At 36.6% G+C, this 19,759-nt stretch overlaps 1 protein-coding gene across 5 annotated transcripts in view; it reads right to left on the bottom strand.

Annotated features, from left to right (window-relative positions):
* The window catches only part of RBM41 (RNA binding motif protein 41), a 65,542-nt gene that overhangs the window by 7,738 nt on the left and 38,045 nt on the right, over nucleotides 1-19,759 (bottom strand). For 3 of the 5 annotated variants that reach the window (XM_033849448.2, XM_033849446.2, XM_033849447.2), the window contains 2 exons: nucleotides 14,288-14,401; nucleotides 51-198 (listed from right to left, as the gene is read on the bottom strand). In XM_033849448.2, coding sequence (XP_033705339.1) covers nucleotides 51-198; nucleotides 14,288-14,401 — 262 coding nt within the window. The remainder of the gene's footprint in view (nucleotides 1-50; nucleotides 199-14,287; nucleotides 14,402-19,759) is intronic. The other 2 variants (XM_019949562.3, XM_019949563.3) reach the window with 1 other exon arrangement.

The following is a 19,759-nucleotide window of genomic DNA, read 5'->3' as shown; positions in this document are numbered from 1 at the left end:
CTAATGAACTTATGCTACAACTGAGTAATTATCCAGATGAAACTACTTACTGGGAAAAGTGATAAAAGCCTGCCCCCTCATTCGTCCAGTCATCATTCGGAATTGAATTGGAGGTCCTTTCTTCTCCTGGAACCGAGCGAATAATGAGACAAGATCTCTTTCGGTCACCCGAGGGCTAAGGTTCTTCAGGTATAACACCTAATATAAACCAAGGATCACCAGAAATAACACATTAGGGAGGTAAGGCAACTATTTAATTGTGGTAGGAATTAGTTAGTTTCAGATAAAGATGGTGGATTGAACACATGCATCTAATTTCAATCCCTCCAGAAAACTCTCCAAAAACTATAGAGACTTTTTTTTTTAATACAAACTGACAAGGTAAGGAAGAACAAGGAAAGGAGGCAATAGCAACAATATTCTGGAAGCTGGAAAATAACTGAACGAGTGTACTCAAGAAAGCTGAATCTTAAACCAGCAGTGGGGAAAGCCAGGAACTAACCCAATCTACACCTAAGAATCCTCAAACATTTTAGGAACTGATATATTCAGGTGTCTCTGGAAATGGATGTAAAGAGCTGGGGTTAAGATAAGGTGGGTAGGTTGAAAACTCTTTAAAAATAGATTAGATCTTTAAACACCTCCCCTATAATATGCTACTGGGTAAAGACCACTCCCAATCTTGGTGAATACTGGAGGTTCATTCTCTGAACACAGGGAGAGCTAGATACAGTTGAGGATGAGAATACTGTTCCTAAAAACTAGGAGATTAAGAGAAATAATGCATTCTGAATGATGAGGATACCCCAAACACTTCCTCCCATTAGGCTCCCACAATGCTGGTGGTACCCTCCCATGCAAGAGTTCTGAAGTCTTCTCTGGGGAATCTGATTACCCCAAGAAGAAAGATCTAAAAATGCTGATTTTGGATGTGGAATTTCCCCAAGAAATGGACAAGCCAGATGACTTTAAGTGAAGCTCAAAGTCAATAAGGATCACTCATTTGCTCAGAGCTTCCAATCTGTTTTTGGCCCCTACTCATAAATATGAGCACAGATTATCAGGCATCTGAGAAAAGCCTCTAATGTGAAAGAGAACAGAGCAAACAAAGAAATGAAAGCAAATGGGAGAAAACAGAAACTATGCAAGGACGAAAAAAAAAAAAACACTTCAAAAAGCCATCACTAATACCCTCAGAGAAATAAGAGAAAATATTCTATCTATTATGAATGGGATGCTATTAAAAAAAGAAATATTCAAGAAAACAAAAAAGAGCTCTTAAGTGTGATTGAACTTAGGTCTTATCGGCTTAAAATAGATTGTTATAAGATGTTTTGGGTAAGTTCCATTGTAATTATAAAGAAAATACCTATAGAGGATACACAAAAGAAAATGAGAAAGGAAAAAAGCACTTCACTACCAAAAATTCACTGAAATACAAAGGAGGACCTCAAGAAAGAAAAAGAGCAACAAAAGAGCTACAATACAGAAAACAACGAATAAATGGCAATAGTAAGTCCTCCCTATCAATAATTACTTTACCTATAAATGGATTAAACTCCCTAATCAAAGACATAGAGTGGCTGAACAAAGAAAAACCAAGATCTGACTATGTGCTGTCTGCAAGAAACTCACTTTAGATTTAAGGCCATACATAGGCTGAAAATGAAAGGATAGAAAAATAAATTCCATGCAAGTTGTAACCAAAAAAGAGCAGGGTTGGCCATGCTTATATAAGATAAAATAGACTTTAAGTAAAAAACTTTCAAAGGAAACAAAAAAGGATATTATATAACGATAAAAAGGTCAATTTCACCAGGAAGATATAACTACTATAAATATATATACATCCAACATCAGAGCACCTAAATATATGAAGCAAACATTGAGAAAACTGAAGGAAGAAACAGAAAGCAACACAGTATTACTAGGAGATCTCAATACCTCACTTTCAATAGCAGAAGAAAAACTAGAAAATTCACAAATTTGTGGAAACTAAACAAAAATACTCTAGAACAACTAATGGGTCAAAGAAGAAATCAAAAGGGAAATTAGAAAATACCTTGAGACAAATGAATATGAAACCATAATATACCAAAATTGATTGGACGCAGCAAGATCAATGCTAAGAGGGAATTTTATAGCATTAAGTGCCTAAATTAAAAGAGGAGAAAGCTCTCAAACAACTTAACTCTATACTTCAAGGAACTAGAAAAAACAGAATAAACTAAGCTCAAAGTTATCAGAGGGAAATAATAAAGATTAGAACAGAAATAAATGAAATAGAGATTAGAAAAATCATAGAAAAAAATCAACCAAACTAAGAGCTGTTTTTTAAAAAGATCAACAAAATTGACTACCTTTAGTTAGGCTAAGAAAAAAAAGAAGACTCAAATAAAATTAGCTGTGAAAGAGGAGTCACTACAATGGATGCCACAGAAATAAAAAAGAATTATGAGAGACTACTCTGATAATTATATGCCAACAAATTGGATAACCTAGAAAAAAGGATAAATTCCTAGAAACATAAAACCTACCAAGACAAAATCATGAAGAAATAGAAAATCTGAATAGATATATAACTAGCAATAAAATTGATTCAGTAATCAACAAAGAAAAGCTCAGGACCAGATGGCTTCACAGGTGAATTCTACCTAACATTTAAAGAAGAATTAATACCAATCCTCCTCAAACACTTTCAAAAAACTGAAGAGGAGGAAACACTCCCAAACTAATTCTATGAGGCTATCATTACCCTGACCAAAAGCAGAAAAAGACATTACAAGAAAAGAAAACTACAGGCCAATATCCCTGATGAATACAGATGCAAAAATCCTTAACAGAAAACTAGTAAACTGAATTCAAAAGCACATTTAAAGGATCACACATCATGACCAAATGGGATTTATCCCTGTGATGCAAGGATGGTTCAACATATGAAAATCAGTCAATAAGATACAACACATTAACAGAATGAAGGATAAAAATCACAAATCATCTCAAAAGACATCAATGGACAGATATTCCAGACAGAAAATCAATAAGGCAACAAAATGACACAACAGAACAGACAGACTTAATTGATATTTTCAGGACATTGCATCCAACAAAAACAAAAACAAAAACCACCAAAGCAAACAAAACAACAACAACAACCAGAATACACATTCTTTTCAAGTGCACACTGGAACATTCTCTAGGACAGACCACATACTAGGACACAAAACAAGCCTCAACAAATTTAAGAGGCCAGGGATTATTTCAAGCATCTTTTCTGACCACAACAGCATGAAACTAGAAATCAACCACAGAAAGAGAAACGAGAAAAAAAATGATTACATGGAGATGAAACATGCTACTAAAAAAGCAATAGGTCAAAAACAATGAAATCGAAGAGGAAGTTAAAAAATACCTTGAGACAAAAGACAATGAAAACACAACCATACAAAATCTATGGAATGCAGCAAAAGCAGTCCAAAGAGGGAACTTCGTAGTGATAAATCCCTTCCTCAAAAACAAGAAAAATCTCAAATAAACAACCTAACCTACCACCTAAAAGAATTAGAAAAAGAAGAACAAACAAAACCTAAAGTCAGCAGAAGGAAGGAAATAATAAAGATCAGGGAGGAAATAAATGAAATAGATATCAAAAAACAAGAGAAAAAAATCAATAAGCCAAGAGCTGTTTTTTTGAAAATGTAAACAAAACTGACAAACCTCTGGTCAGGCTCAATGAGAAAAGAGAGAGAACCCAAATAAATGAGGAGAAATCACAACTGATACTGCAGAAATACAAAAAAACCATAAGAGAATACTATAAACAATTATATGCCAACAGATTGGACAACCTAGAAGAAACGGACAAGTTTCTAGAAACTTGTCCACCAAACCTGAATCAAAAATAAATAGATAGTTTGAACAGACAAATCACTAGAAGTGAAATAGAATCTGTAATTTAAAAAAACTCTCTGCAAAAAAAAAGTCCAGGACTGGTTGTCTTCACTGGGGAATTCTACCAAACATACAAAGAAGAACTTATATCAATCCTTCTCAAACTCTTCCAAAAGACTGAAGAGTAGGGAACACTACCAAAGTCATTCTATGAAGACACCATCATCCTGATACCAAATCCAGACAAAGACACTACCATAAAAGAAAATTACAGGCCAGTATCTTTGATGAACATAGATGCAAAAAATTCTCAACAAAATATTAGCAAACCAAATCCAACAACACATAAAAAGGATCATACACCATGATCAAGTTGGATTCATCTCAGGGTCACAAGGATGGTTCAACATATGCAAATTAATCAATGTGATACACCACATCAACAAAAGAAAAGACAAAAAACACACGATCATCTCAACAGATGCAGAAAAAGCATTTGATAAAATTCAACATCCATTCATGATAAAAACTCTTATCAAAGTGGGTACAGAGCGAACATATCTCAACATAAGAAAAGCTATTTATGACAAACCCACAGTCAACATAATACTTAACAGTGAAAAGCCTTCCTACTAAAATCTGGAACAAGACAATGATGACCACTTTCACCACTTCTATTCAACATAGGACTGGAAGTCCTAGCCACAGAAATCAGACAGTAAAAAGAAACAAAAGGTATCAAAATTGGAAGGGAAGAGGTAAAATTGTCATTATATGCAGATGACATTATACTATATATAGAAAACCCTAAAGACTCCATACAAAAACTACTAGAACTGATAAGCAAATTCAGCAAGGTAACAGGATACAAGATTAACATATAGAAATCTGTTGAATTTCTTTATACTAACAATGAAATATCAGAAAGGGAAAGTTTAAAAAAATCCCTTTAAAAATTACATCATCAACATCACTAATCATTAGAGAAATGCAAATCAAAACTACAATGACGTATCACCTCACACCAGTCAGAATGGCCATCATCAAAAAATCTACAAACAATAAATGCTGGAGAGGGTGTGGAGAAAAGGGAACACTCTTGCACTGTTGGTGGGAATGTAAACTGATACAGCCACTAGGGAGAACAGTATGGAGGTTCCTTAAAAAAGTAAAAACAGAACTGCTGTATGACCCAGCAATCCCATTACTGAGCATATACCCTGAGAAAACCATAATTCAAAAAGAGTCATGTACTACAATGTTCACTGCAGCACTATTTACAATAGCCAGGACATGGAAGCAATCTAAGTGTCCATCAACAGATGAATGGATAAAGAAGATGTGGCACATATACACAATGGAATATTAGCCATAAAAAGAAACTAAATTGAGCTATTTGTAGTGAGGTGGATGGACCTAGAGTCTGTCATACAGAGTGAAGTAAGTCAGAAAGAGAAAAACAAATACCGTATGCTAACACGTATATATGGAATCTAAAAAAAAAAGGTTCTGATGAATCTAGGGGCAGGACAGGAATAAAGACACAGATGTAGAGAATGGACTTGAGGACACAGGGAGGGGGATGGGTAAGCTGGGATGAAGTGAAAGAGTGGCATGGACATAAATACACTACCAAATGTAAAACAGATAGCTAGTGGGAAGCAGCTGCATAGCACAGGGAGATCAGCTCGGTGCTTTGTGACCACCAGAGGGGTGGGATAGGGAGGGTGGGAGGGAGACGCAAGAGGGAGGGGATATGGGGATATATGTATACACATAGCTGATTCACTTTGTTATACAGCAGAAACTAACACAACATTGTAAAGCAATTATACTCCAATAAAGATGTTTTAAAGAAAAAAAAGACGAGTCAGCAGTTTCTTCTTATGGATCTCATAAAGGGGACACAGTGGCCTTAACAACATCCTGACAGTGGTTATGACCATGAGACATAGAAAGTTAGTAGAATTACATGTTAGTTAATAAACAGTTCCTTTGTAAAAAAAAAAAAAAAGGATAAAGCTACAGATAAACAAGGTCCTACTGTATAGCAAATATCCTATCCCACTGTATTTGATATCCTGTGATAAACCATAATGGAAAAGAGTATGAAAAAGGATGTGTGTGTGTATGTGTATATATATATATATATATATGTCACTTTGCTGTACAGCAGTATTTAACACAACATTGTAACTCACTTCAATAAAAAATAAATAAATAAAAATTGCATCAAAAAAATCAAATACTTAGGAATAAACCTGACCAAGTAGATGAAACACTTATATGCTGAGATCTATAAAACACTGATAAAGGAAACAGAAGATGATTTCAAGAAATGTAAAGATATACCACGCTCTTGGATTGGAAGAATTAATATTGTTAAAATGGCCATACTACCTCAAGCAATCTACAGATTTAATGTGATCCCTATCAAATTACCCATGCCATTTTCCACAGACTAGAACAAATAATTCTAAAATTTATAAGAAACTATAAAAGACCCAGAATTGACAAAGCAATCCTGAGGAAAAAGAACAAAGCAGGAGGCATAACCCTCCCGGACTTCAGACAATTACAAAGCTACAGTAATCAAAACTGCGTGGTACTGGCACAAAAACAGACATATAGATTAATGTAACAGAACAGAGAGCCCAGAAATAAACACACACATCTACAATCAATTAATCTTTGACAAAGGAGGCAAGAATATACCATGGAGAAAAGACAGTCTCTTCAGCAAGTGGTGTTGGGAAAGCTGGACAACTGCATGTAAATCAATAAAGTTAGAAAACTGCCTCATGCCATACACAAAAATAAACTCAAAATGGCTTAAAGACTTACATATAAGACAGGATACCATAAAACACCTAAAAGAGAACACAGGCAAAAGATTCTCTGACATAAATCATACCAATGTTTTCTTAGGTCAGTCTCCCAAGGCAATAGAAATAAAAGCAAAAATAAACAAATGGGACCTAATCAAACTTATCAGCTTTCACACAGCAAAGGAAACCATGAACAAAACTAAAAGACAACCTACGTACTGGGAGAAAATATTTGCAAATGATGCAATTGACAAGGGCTTCTTTTCAAAATATACACACAGCTCATAAAACTCAATAACAAAAAAACAAACAACCTAATCAAAAATAGGCAGAAGACCTAAATAGACATTTCACCAAAGAAGACATACAGATGACCAATAAGCACATGAAAAGATGCTCAACATCGCTAATTATTGGAGAAATGCAAATCAAAACTAAAATGATGTATCACTTCACACCAGTTGGGATGGCCATCATCAAAAAGTCTACAAATAATAAATGCTGGAGAGGGTGTGGAGAAAAGGAAACCCTCTTACTCTGTTGGTGGGAATGTATGTTGGTGTAACCATTATGGAGAACAGTATGAAGGTTCCTTAAAAAACTAAAAACAGAGTTGCCATATGATCGGGCAATCCCATTCCAGGGCATATACCTGGAGAAAACTCTAATTTAAAAAGATACATGCACCTCAGTGTTCATAACAGCACTATTTACAATAGCCAAGAAATGGAAGCAACCTAAATATACGTCAACAGATTAATGGAAAAAGATGTGGTATATATATACAATGGAATACTACCTAGCCACAAAACAGAATGAAATAATGACATTTGCTGCAACATGGACGGACCTAGAGATTGTCATACTAAGTGAAGAAAGTCAGACAAAGACAAATATCATATGACATCACTTATATGTGGAATCTAAAATATGATAAAAATGAACTTATTTACAGAACAGAAATAGACTCACAGACATAGAAAACAAACTTATGGTTACCAAAGAGGAAAGGCAGGGAGGAGGGATAAACTAGGAGTTTGGGATTAGCAGATAGAAGCTACTATATATAAAACAGATAAACAACAAGATCCTACTCTATAGCACAGGGAACTATATTCAATAACTTGTAATAAACTATAATGAAAATAATCTGAAAAATTATATACAGTAAGTCCCCTACATATGAACGACTTCCATTTCAAGAGTGTGTTCTAAGTCCAATTTGTTCATAAGTCTGACAAAGTTAGCCTAGGTACCCAACTAACACAATTGTCTGTTTAGTACTGTACTGTAATAAGTTTATAATACTTTTCACACAAATAATACATAAAAAACAAACATAAAAAATTAAGAAAACATTTTATACCTTACAGTACAGTACCTTGAAAAGTACAGTAGTACAGTACAACAGCTGGCATACAGAGGCTGGCATCCAGTGAACAGGCAAGAAGAGTTACTGACTGGAGGAGGGAGAGGAGGTGGGAGATGGTAGAGCTGAAGGACCATCAGCAACAGGAGATGGAGGGCAAGCTGCAATTTCACTCACGCCTGATGTTGATGGCACAGGTTCTGGTTCCTTGCTCGACTCAATTCTATCTACCCTCTTAAAAAAAATGATCTAGTGATGTCTGGGTAGTAGCTCTTTTCTTCTCATCATAGATGACACGGTAGCACTGGATTGCATTCTGAACGGCTGCAGCAACCTTTGTGCACCTTTCAACGTTTGGGTCCTATGCCTCAAAAACTAACAATGCCTCCTTAAATAAAGAAAATCCCCTTGCCATTTCCTGCATCGTGAATCTTTTCGGTTCTTCAGTTACTTCTTCCTCTTGTCTCTCTTCGTCCTTTCTCTGGGCCTCCAATTCCACCAGGTCTTCATTAGTAAGCTCCTCATGCTGCACAGCAAGGAGTTCAATGAAGTCGTCCTCTTGCAGATCTAGCTCCATCCAGCTGCTCGTTGAGGGTCACTACATTGCTGAAGGCCTCTTTGGACTCCTCATCCACCTTCTCAAATCCACGAAAACCGTGAACAAACTGTGGGCCAAGGTTCTTCCAAACCCCATTCATGGTGACGGCCATAACCTCACGCCAAGCAGAGTCAATGTTTCTTTGTGGCCTTGTAGATGTCATAGTCCTTCCAAAATTGTCGCCAAGTTGTTCCTGATTTGTCACTCACCTTTACTGCCTGATGAAAAGTGTGATGTAAATAATATTTCTTGTACGTTGTTATAACTCCCTGGTTCATAGGTTCGATGAGCGATGTAGTATTCAGTGGCATATGCACTACTGTACTTTGATGTTGGGATGAAAGTCGTCCATGAATGGGGGTTGGCTTGGAGCATTGTTGAGCAGCAAAAGAATGTTGAATGGAACATCCTCCTCCAAGCAATATTTCTCTACCTCCGGGATAAATTGGTGGAAAAACCAGTTCTGGAAAATGGCTGTGCAACCCAGGCTTTGGGGTTACTCTTCCACACAATAGGAAGAGAGCCCTTGGCTATGTTTTAAGGGCTCTTGGGTTCTCTGAATGATAAACTAAGCGAGGCTTCGGCTTCATATTGCTGGAAGCACTGCCACCAAACAACAGAGATAGCCTATCCTTTGCTGCTTTATAGCCTGGCATCAACTTTTCCTCCTTACTGATGTAACTTCGGTCTGGCTTCCTCTTCCAGTACAGTCCTGACTCATCCACATTAAAAACCTGCTCGGGTAAATACATACCTTTATCGATAATTTCTCGAAACATTTCAGGAAATTCCCGGGCAGCTACTGTTATCTGTACTCATTGCCTCGCCACTTACTTTTATGTTGTGAAGGTTGGCTCTAGCCTTGAACTGATGAAACCAGCCACGGCTGGCATTAAAAGATGCGCCCTTGGATTCTTCGCCGTGTTTCTTCTTCAAGTCTTCATAAAGGCTTTTAGCTTTCTCTTAAATCAGCATTAAGTTGAGTGGGACTCGACGCAGATGCTGATCCTGCATCCACACACTGAGAAGTTTCTCCATCTCCTCCATCACTTTTCCACACTTCTTTGATACTATTGTTGACATCATTGGCACAGGAGACTTCACATGTTACATGATCTTGTCCGTGTTCTCCAAAATCATGCTGATGGTTGAAAGATTCATGTTATAAGAACGAGTGACATCTACCATTGTTTTGCCTCACTCCACTCTCTCAAGTTATTTTCACTTTTGTTTCCATTGTTATCACTTGGCACTTCTTAGCAGTACCAGCTACATCACCACTGCTTTTATGCTTGCTTCCGGACATCCTGGGCTTAAAATAAAGATACTGTACTACTGTACTCTATACACTACTGTAAAGTACACAAAAACATAATCACTTGTAGAGGATGCATGCATGTGACAATGTACGCCAGACATGTGAACTAACTTACATGACTGGACATGTGAACACACGTTTGCATCTCTGAAAGTTCACAACTTGAAGGTTTGTATGTAGGGGACTAACTGTATACGTGTGTGTGTGTGTGTGTGTGTGTGTGTGTGTGTATAAAAAACTGAATCACTTTGCTGTACACCAGAAACTAACACAACATTGTAAATTATACTTCAGTAAAAAAAAAACAAACATTTAAAAAAAATTGAAAGACACAAATAAATGGAAAGACATTGCATATTCATGGATTAGAAATATTAATATTGTTGAAATGTACATACTATTCATAGTGATCTACAGATTCAATGCAATTGTTATCAAAATCCCAGTGACAGGGACTTCTCTGGTGGTGCAGTGGCTAATAATCCGCCCGCCAATGCAAGGGACACGGGTTCGATCACTGGTCTGGGAAGATCCCACATGTTGCGGAGTGACAAGCCTGTGTGCCTCAACTACTGAGCCTGCACTCTAGAGCCCTTGCACCACAACTACTGAAGCCCGAGCACCTAGAGCCCATGCTCTGCAACACGAGAAGCCACCACAATGAGAAGCCTGCACACCACAACAAAGAGTAGCCCCTGCTCGCCACGACTAGAGAAAGCCCGTGCGCAGCAAAGAAGACCCAACACAGCCAAAAAAAAAAAAAAAAAAAAAAAACCAATTACAAATTTTATGGAAATAAAAGAAGTCCTAAAATTCATATGGAACCACAAGAGACCCCAAATCAACAGAGCAATCTTGAGGAAGAAGAACAAAGTAGGATGTGTCACATATCCTGATTTCAAACTACAGTAATCAAAACAGTAAGGTACTAGCATAAAAATAAACAGACATATTGACCAATGGAATAGAATAGAGGGCCTAGAAATAAACCACACATTTATCATAAACTGATCTTAGACAAGGAGGGCAAGAATACACAATGGGGAAAAGATAGCCTTTTTAATAAATGGTGTTTGGAAAACTGGATATCCAGTACAAAAGAATGAAATTAGATGCTTCTCTTATACCCTATACAAAACCCAACTCAAAAGGAAGTAAAGACTTAAAAATAAGACATGAAACTCTAAAACTCCTAGAAGAAAACAGAAAAATCTTGACCCTGGCCTTGGCAATAATTTCTTAGATATGCTGTGAAAAAGCACAAGCAACAAAAGCAAAAACAGACAAGTGTCATTACATCAATTCAAACCAATATGCACAGCAAAAGAAACAATCAGCAAAGTTAAAAAGCAACCTACAGAATGGGAGAAAGTATTTTCAAATCATATATCTAATGAAAGGTTAATATCTAAAATATATAAGGGATTCCTGAAACTCAAAAGCAAAGCAAAAAAAAAAAAAAAGATGTGTTGGTAAGGATGTGGAAAAATTTTAACCCTTGTACACTGTTGGTGGAAATGTAAATTTGTACAACCACAATGGAAAACAGTTGGAAGATCATTAAAAAATCAAAAATAGAACCCACATAATCCAGCAATCCCAATTCTGGCTATATATTTAAAAGAACTGGAATCAGAATCTGGAAGAAATATCTGCATTCCCATGTTCACTGCACCATTGTTCACAATAGCAAAGACATGGAAACAACCTAAATGTCTATTGACAGATGAATGGATAAAAAGAAAATGTGGTGTACAAATACAACAAGGTATTACCCAGCCTTAAAAACGAATAAAATCTTGTCATTTGCTACAACGTAGGTGAACTTGGAAGACATGCTAAATGAAATAAACCAGAAACAGAAGAACAAATACTACATGACCCACATATATCATGAATCTAAAATAGTCAAACTCATAGAAGCAGAGAATAGAATCGTGTTTACCAGGGGCTAGGAGGAAGGGTAATTGAGGAGGTGTTCATCAAAGGGTATATAGTTTCACTTATACAAGATGAGTAAGTCCTACAGATCTATTGTACAGCAGAGTATATATAGTTAACAATACTGTATTGGATACTTAAAAATTTGTTAAAAGGATAGATCTTATGTTAAATATTCTTATCAAAAGAAAAAATGGAGGGAGGAAATTCCTGGAGGTGATGGTTAAGTTTAGGGCATTGTACTGGTGATGGCTTCATGTTGTATATTTATCTTCAAACCCACCAAGATGCATACATTAAATATGTACAGCTTTTTTTGTATGTCAAACATACTTCAATTGAAGAAAAACTTAACCAAGGAAGTGAAGGACTTGTACATTGAAAATCACAAAACATTGCTCAAAGAAATTAAAGACAACACAAATAAACTCAAAGATGTGCCATGTTCATGGACTAGAAGACAATATTATTAAAATGTCCACACTATCCAAAGTGGTCTACAGATTTAATGCAATTCGTATCAAAATCCCAATGTTATTTTTTGTAGAAATAGAAAAACAATCCTAAAATTCATAAGGAACCAGAAGAGACCCCCAAATAGCCAGAGCAATCTTGAGAAGTAAGAACAAAACTGGGGAGGCCTCACACTTCTTAATTTCAAAATATATTACAAATCTACAATAATCAAAACAGTATGATACTGGCATAAAGACAGACATGTAGACTAATGGAACAGAATAGAGAGCCCAGAAATAAACCCACACATGTACAGTCAACTGATTAATAAGCGGGGCAAGAATACACAATGGGGAAAGGATAGTCCCTTCAACCAATGGCGTTGGGAAAGTTGATATCCACATGCAAAAGTATAAAATTGGCCTCTTATTTATATCATACACGAAAATCAACTCAAAGTGGATTAAAGATTTAAACATAAGACCTGAAACTCTAAAACTTCCAGAAGACAATATAGGGGAAAATCCTCATGACACTGGCCTTGGCAATGATTTCTTAGGTATTACAGCAGAAACACAGGCAACAAAAGCAAAAATAAAGTGGGACTACATCACTAAAACACTTCTGCACAGCAAAGGAAACAGTCAGTAAAGTGAAAAGGCAACCTACGGAATGGGAGAAATATTTGGAAATCATATATCTGATTAGAGGTTAATATCTAAAATATATAAGGAATTACCACAACTCACAGCAAAAGACAACTTGAAAAAAATGGGCAAAAGACCTAAATAGGCATTTCTTCAAAGAACACATTCAGAAAATAAATGTTGATGAGAATGTGGATAAATTGGAACCCTTGTGCACTTTTGGTATGAATGGAAAATGGTGCAGTCCCTACAGAGAACAGTATGGAGGTTCCTCAAAAAATTAAAAATAGAACTACCATATGATCCAAGAATCCCAGTTCTGGTTACTTATCCAAATAATTAAAATCAGAATCTTGAAGAGATATCAGAACTCACATGTTTACTGCAGCACTATTCACAACAGCCAAGAGGTGGAAGCAACCTAAATGTCCACCACAGATGAATGAATAAAAAAGTGTGGTATATACATACAGTGGAATATGATTTAGCTAGAAAAAAGGAAGGAAATCTTGTCATATGCTACAACATGGATGAAATTCGAGGGCACTATGCTAAGTGAAATAAGCCAGTCACAGAAGAACAAACACTGCAAAATTTCACTTATATATGGTATCTACAGTAGTCAAAGTCATTGAAGCAGAAAGTAGAATGGTAGTTTCCAGGGCCTGGGAGGATCAGGAAATAGGGAGTTGCTGTTCAGTGGGTATAAATTTCAGTCATGCAAGATGAAAAGTTCTAGAGATCTGTACAACACTGTGCCTACAGTTTACAATACTGTAATGTACACTTGAAATTTTGTTAAAGGTAGATCTCAGGTTATGTGCATTTTATTGCACTGGAGGAGAAAAAAAGAGACACATTGGCTAGCATAAGTTATATGCTCTACAGCTTAAAAAAAACTTGAGAAAAATTCAGACAGGAGCAGCAAAAGCAAAGAGCTAGAAAACAGAGCCTGCTTAAATGACTTACCATTGAAACATATGAGTAAATATATTAAACATTGCAATAAGCAGTAGACTCTTTATTTCTCAAAGCCTTTGAAGCTGGATGTTCACATATTTAGCATTTAACCAGACTCATATCTTAAAGGCAAGGGCATAGAATAACTGACTTGTGATTCACTTAAGTAATTTCAGGTGATGCAGAGTTTTGGCTCTGAAATACTCATTATGAAAGCATCACCAAATTAAATAACCAGAGAAAGGGAGAGGTATGTGAAAAATACTGCAAGTTTCTCACCAAGTAGGAAAGATCCATACTAAGATTATTCCCTTTGATATGAACATTTTTTAAAAAATCAAGAGGACTTCTGGTCAAGGTGGCTCGGTCACTTCTTGCTTGGATGCATCTTCTCTGTTCCAAAAATATACACACATACATGCATACATACATACATACACATGGGTATGTATGTATGTATATGTCCACAACATATATATATATATGTATATATTCATATATACAAAGATACACACAAAGATACAGCTAGGCCCAAAAACAAGATAAATATTTCTGTGAAAGAGAAAAACAGAAACTCCAAGTGATAACAGGAGATGAAGCTCTTCCTGGTATCCCTCTGCAACAAACAGTGTTGTTTTGTATTTTTTGAACTTTATATATATGGTATTATACTGTATGCATTTTCTGCAGCTACCTGTTTAAATTTTTTAAAAATACTTCATTTTTTAGAACAGTTTTAGAATTATAGAAAAACTGAGTAGTACAAAGAGTTCCCATACACCCCACACCCAATATCTCCTATAATTAACATCTTACATTACTATGGTACGTTTCTTTAAATAAATTAATTAATATTGATACATTATTATTAACTAAATTCCATAGTTTATTTAGATTTCCTTAGTTTTTCCCTAATGTCCTTTTTCTGTTCCAGGATCCCATCCAGGATATCATAGTACATTTAGTTTTCATATGTCTTTAGTCTCCTTTTGGCTGTGGCAGTTTCTCAGGCTTTTCTTGTTTTTAAAGATCTTGACATTTTTGAGGAGTACTGGTTGGGTATTTTGTAGGATGCTCCACTACTAGAATTTTTTTTTAATTTATTTTTTGGCTGTGCTGTGTCTTCATTGCGGCACGTGGGCTTTCTCTAGTTGTGGTGAGAGGGAGGCTATTCTTCGTTGTGGTGCATGGGCTTCTCATTGTGGCGGCTTCTCTCATTGCAAAGCAGAGGCTCTAGGCATGCGGGCTTCAGTAGTTGCAGCACTTAGGCTCAGTAGTTGTGGCACGCAGGCCCTAGAGCATGCAGGCTTCAGTAGTTGCAGCACATGGGCTCAGTAGTTGTGGCGCATGAGCTCTACAGAGCGCGGGCTTCAGTAGTTGTGGCATGTGGGCTCAGTGGTTGCAGCTTGCGGGCTCTAGAGCGTGGGCTCAGTAGTTGTGGCGCACGGGCTTAGTTGCTCCGCGGTACGTGGGATCTTCCTGGACCAGGGATCAAACCAGTGTTCCCTGTATTGGCAGGTGGATTCTTAACTGCTGGACCACCAGGGAAGTCCCCACTACTAGAATTTTTCTGACGTTTTCCTATGGTTATATTGTGGTTATGGATTACTAGGAGGAAGACTACAGAGAAAAAGTACAATTTTTATCACATCATATCAAACACACATACTATCAACATGATTTATGATTGATCTTCGCTTCAATCACCTGAGGCAGTGTTTGCTGGGTTTCTACACTGCAACATTACTTTTTTTTTTTCTTCTGTATTTCCATACTGTACTCTTTGGAAAGAAGTCACTAAGAGTAGCTCAAAACTAAGAAGTCAGGAGTTATGCTTCCCTTCCTTGAGGTGGAGCATCTACATAAACTATTTAGAATTCTTCTTCATGGGATATTTGTCTCCTCTCCCCCATTTATTGATTCATTCAGTCATTTTATTATCAATATTGACTCATAGATATTCTATACTTTGGGTTATAATCCAATATTAATTTAGTTTGTTGTACATTCCCTGTTTTTGTTTGTTTGATAAACTATTTTTCTTCCAATTTTAAATGATTGTTCTTCCTGGATACAGAATTCTAGGTGGGTGTTTTTCCTTTCATCACTTTAAATATTTTACTCTACTCTCTTCTTGCTTGCATGGTTTCTGATGAGAAATCCAGTATAATTATTATCTTTGTTCTTCTATAGGTAGAGAGTTTTTCTCTGGCCATTTTCAAGATTTTCTCTTGGTCTTCACAGTTTTCTGTGTTTGAACATGATATGCTTAGGTGTATTTGTTTGGTATTTATCCTACTTTGTGTTCTTTGCTTGGATTCTGAATCTGTGGTCTGGTGTCTGTCATTAATTTTGGGAAATTCTCAGCCATTCTTACTTCAAATATTTCTTCTGCTCCTTTCTTCTTCTGCTATTCCAATAATGTGTATGTTACACCTTTTGAAATTGTCCTTGGATATTCTGTTACTTTTTTTTTTTTTGTGGTATGTGGGCCTCTCACTGTTGTGGCCTCTCCCGTTGCAGAGCACAGGCTCCGGACGCGCAGGCTCAGCGGCCATGGCTCACGGGCCCAGCCGCTCCACGCATGTGGGATCTTCCCGGACCGGGGCACGAACCCGTGTCTCCTGCATTGGCAGGCGGACTCTCAACCACTGTGCCAGCAGGGTAGCCCCTGTTACATTTTTAAAGTCTTTTTGTAATCTCTTCATTTCAGTTTGGGAGGATTCTATTGACGTAACTTCAAGCTTACTAATTCTTTCCTTGGCTGTATGCAGTCTGCTCATGAGCCTATCAAAGGCATTATTTCTTTTTCTTTTTTTTGGCCATGCCGCATGGCTTGCGGGAATCTCAGTTCACTGACCAGGGATTGAACCTGGGCCATGGCAATGAAAGCCCAGAATCCCAACCACTAGGCCACCAGGGAACTCCCAAAGGCATCATTTCTGTTATAGTGTTTTTGATTTCTTGCATCTTTCTAGAGTTTCTATCTCTCTGCTTACATTATCCATTTGTTCTTACATGTTGTATACTATTTCTAACAGACTCTTTATCATATTAATTATAGTTATTTTAAATTCCATATATATGATCATTCAAAAACCTACGTTGTATCTCAGTTTGGTTCTGATGCTTCTTGTTTCGTCTCTTGAGACTGTGGTTTTTCTTTTAGCATGCCTTATCATTTCTTTTTTGCTGAAAACCAGACACAATGCATAACATAATAGAAACTGAGATAAACAAGTCATTAATGTGAGGTTTTATGTTAATCTGGCTAGAAGCTGGGCTGTGTTTAATGTTTACTCTAGCTGTAGGTGTCAGAGGTTTTTCAATTTCCTCTAACGTCCTTGTTTTTGTCTCCCTTGTTTTCTTTGGGTTTCCCTAAAAACGTCTTAGAGTCTGAGTCTTGCAGGTCTTTCGACTGTAATCCACAGTTAACGTACTGAAGCCCTGCTGATGTGGTAGTAAGGTGTGGGGTATGGGAAAACATTCTGCAATCCTATAATTAAGTTTCAGTCTTTTATTGTGCCCATGTACCCAGCCTGTAACCTTCACAAGTATTTCACAGCTTTTATTCTCTTTCTCTTAGATGAGACAGTAAGGCTAGAGGAGCCTGGAGTTGGATAATTTCCCTTCTCCCACACTAGAGAAGGCTTTGGTAAAGTTGTTTTACTTGCTGGATAGCTCTTTGTTAAGTAGAAGATCTGGTTGTATTTCAAGTTGATTACTTTTCCTGTCACCATGCCAGGAGCAGGAGACTTTTTCTTGGCTCTTCACACTGAGAACCCAGTGGAGTTCCTGAAGGTAAAAGTCATGAAAATGTGGGGACCCCCATAGACTGTGGCCCCCAGGTGTTTGTTACTCAAACACTAATCTACACTCTGCTTCCTGCAATTTGTCAAAGTTACCACTTAAGTGTTCCTACCAGTTTATGGCTCTAGTGCTTTCTGCTCCTGATAAGCAGATCTGGGCTGTCACTCTTTGTAATTGCCTGTCTCTCCAGATTTCAGGATTGCAGTTTGCTCTCTGATGTCAAATCCCCGATAGGTCCAAGAAAAGTCATTGATTTTTAGTTCGTTCAGCTGTTCTTCCTGTTCTAAGAGAGCAGTGATGACTTCTAAGCACTTTACATGTTGGCACTGAAACCCAAAGTCTGCAACAAACTTTTTTGATTCAATATTGTTTGAGTTTCATCCATGTTGATACCTGTAGTTCTATTTCATTCATTTTTTCTTCTGTATAGTATTCTATTTTATGGATATACCATGCTTTATCCATTCTCCTGCTTATGAACATGTATGTTGTTCATAAACAATGCTACTATGAGCATCCTTATAACATCTAATGTGCGTGTGTAAGAGTTCACCTAGGATAGATACCAAGAAGTGGGATTACTGACTTACAGTGTATGAGCATCTTTCATTTTACTAGATATTGCCACAATGTTCTTGAAAGTGGCTGTACTCATTTGTATTCACCCAGCGGTATATTAAGAGTTCTTACTGTTCCATATGTTCACCAATACTTGGCACAGTCAGGCCTTTAAATGTATGCCAACATCCTGGGTGTTAAATGGTATCTCATTGTAGTTTATTTTGCATTTCTTTGATTACTAATGAGACTTTATAAGTTAATTGTCCATTCATGTTTTCTCCCCTGTGAATTGCCTGTTCATATCTTCTGGCCATTTTTATTGGGTTGTTTCTCTTTTTCTTATTGATTTGTAGGGAAAGATTTCCTTAAAATGTCTCAAAAAGCACAAACCATCAAATAAAATACTGATGATTTAATTACGTTACAATGAAAGACTTCTGCTTAACAAAAGAAATCAGAAACAATGTTAAAAATATAAGCTACTCACCAGGTGCAGCAAGGGTTTGTATCCAGAATTTTAAAATAAAATCTATAAATAATATCAAAAACTAAATAATCAAAATCTATAAATAATATTAAAAACTAAATAATCAAATAATGGGCAAAGAAACAGAACAGGCAATTCATAGAAGGTTCCTGAAAGACTAATGAATGTATAAATACATGCATAACTTCACTGGAAATCAGGAACATGCAAATTAAAACCATGAGATACCTTTCAAACACATTAGACTGGCAAAAATAAAAAGTCAAAAACTTTAAAGTCTTAGCAAAGATGTAAAAGAGATTTCTTAAACCCTGCTCATGGAGGTGACGATACACATACCCTGTATCACAGGAATTCCACTCCTAGATATGTAATACAGAACAGTGATTCTTAAAATGTCACTCTCAGACCAGCAACATCATCAGTATCTCCTGGGAAACTGGAAATGCAAATTCTCAGGCCCTACTCCAGATGTATAGAACAAAAAATTCTGAGGGCGGAACCCAGCAATCTGTGTTTTAACAAGTCTTCCAGGTGATTCCGCTGCACACTAACATTTGAGAATCACTGCAATAGAGCAATATTTTTCTGGCCTTTTTGACTGAGATGTATAGGAAGAAATGCATTTTATATTCTGGCCCACATACATATCACACACACACATATTAAACAAAAGCTTCAAGAAACAATAATCATCCTTACCACTCTATGGAATGCACTTTGATGTTTTCTATTCTATTTCATTTCTTTAAAAAATTGCTGGTTGTGACCTACTAATAGTAAATTAAAATTTGAAAACCTGTCCTAGAGAAACTCCTGTACATATGCAACAGGAGATATGTACAATAATGTTTGCTGCAGAACTGTCTATAACAGAAAAAAATGAAAAGAAA

The sequence above is a fragment of the Tursiops truncatus genome, chromosome X, assembly GCF_011762595.2.
Source record: "Tursiops truncatus isolate mTurTru1 chromosome X, mTurTru1.mat.Y, whole genome shotgun sequence".
NCBI classification, from domain to species: domain Eukaryota; kingdom Metazoa; phylum Chordata; class Mammalia; order Artiodactyla; family Delphinidae; genus Tursiops; species Tursiops truncatus.
Note: the sequence above shows the minus strand (reverse complement) of the source record. Positions and strands in the feature narration are given on the sequence as shown.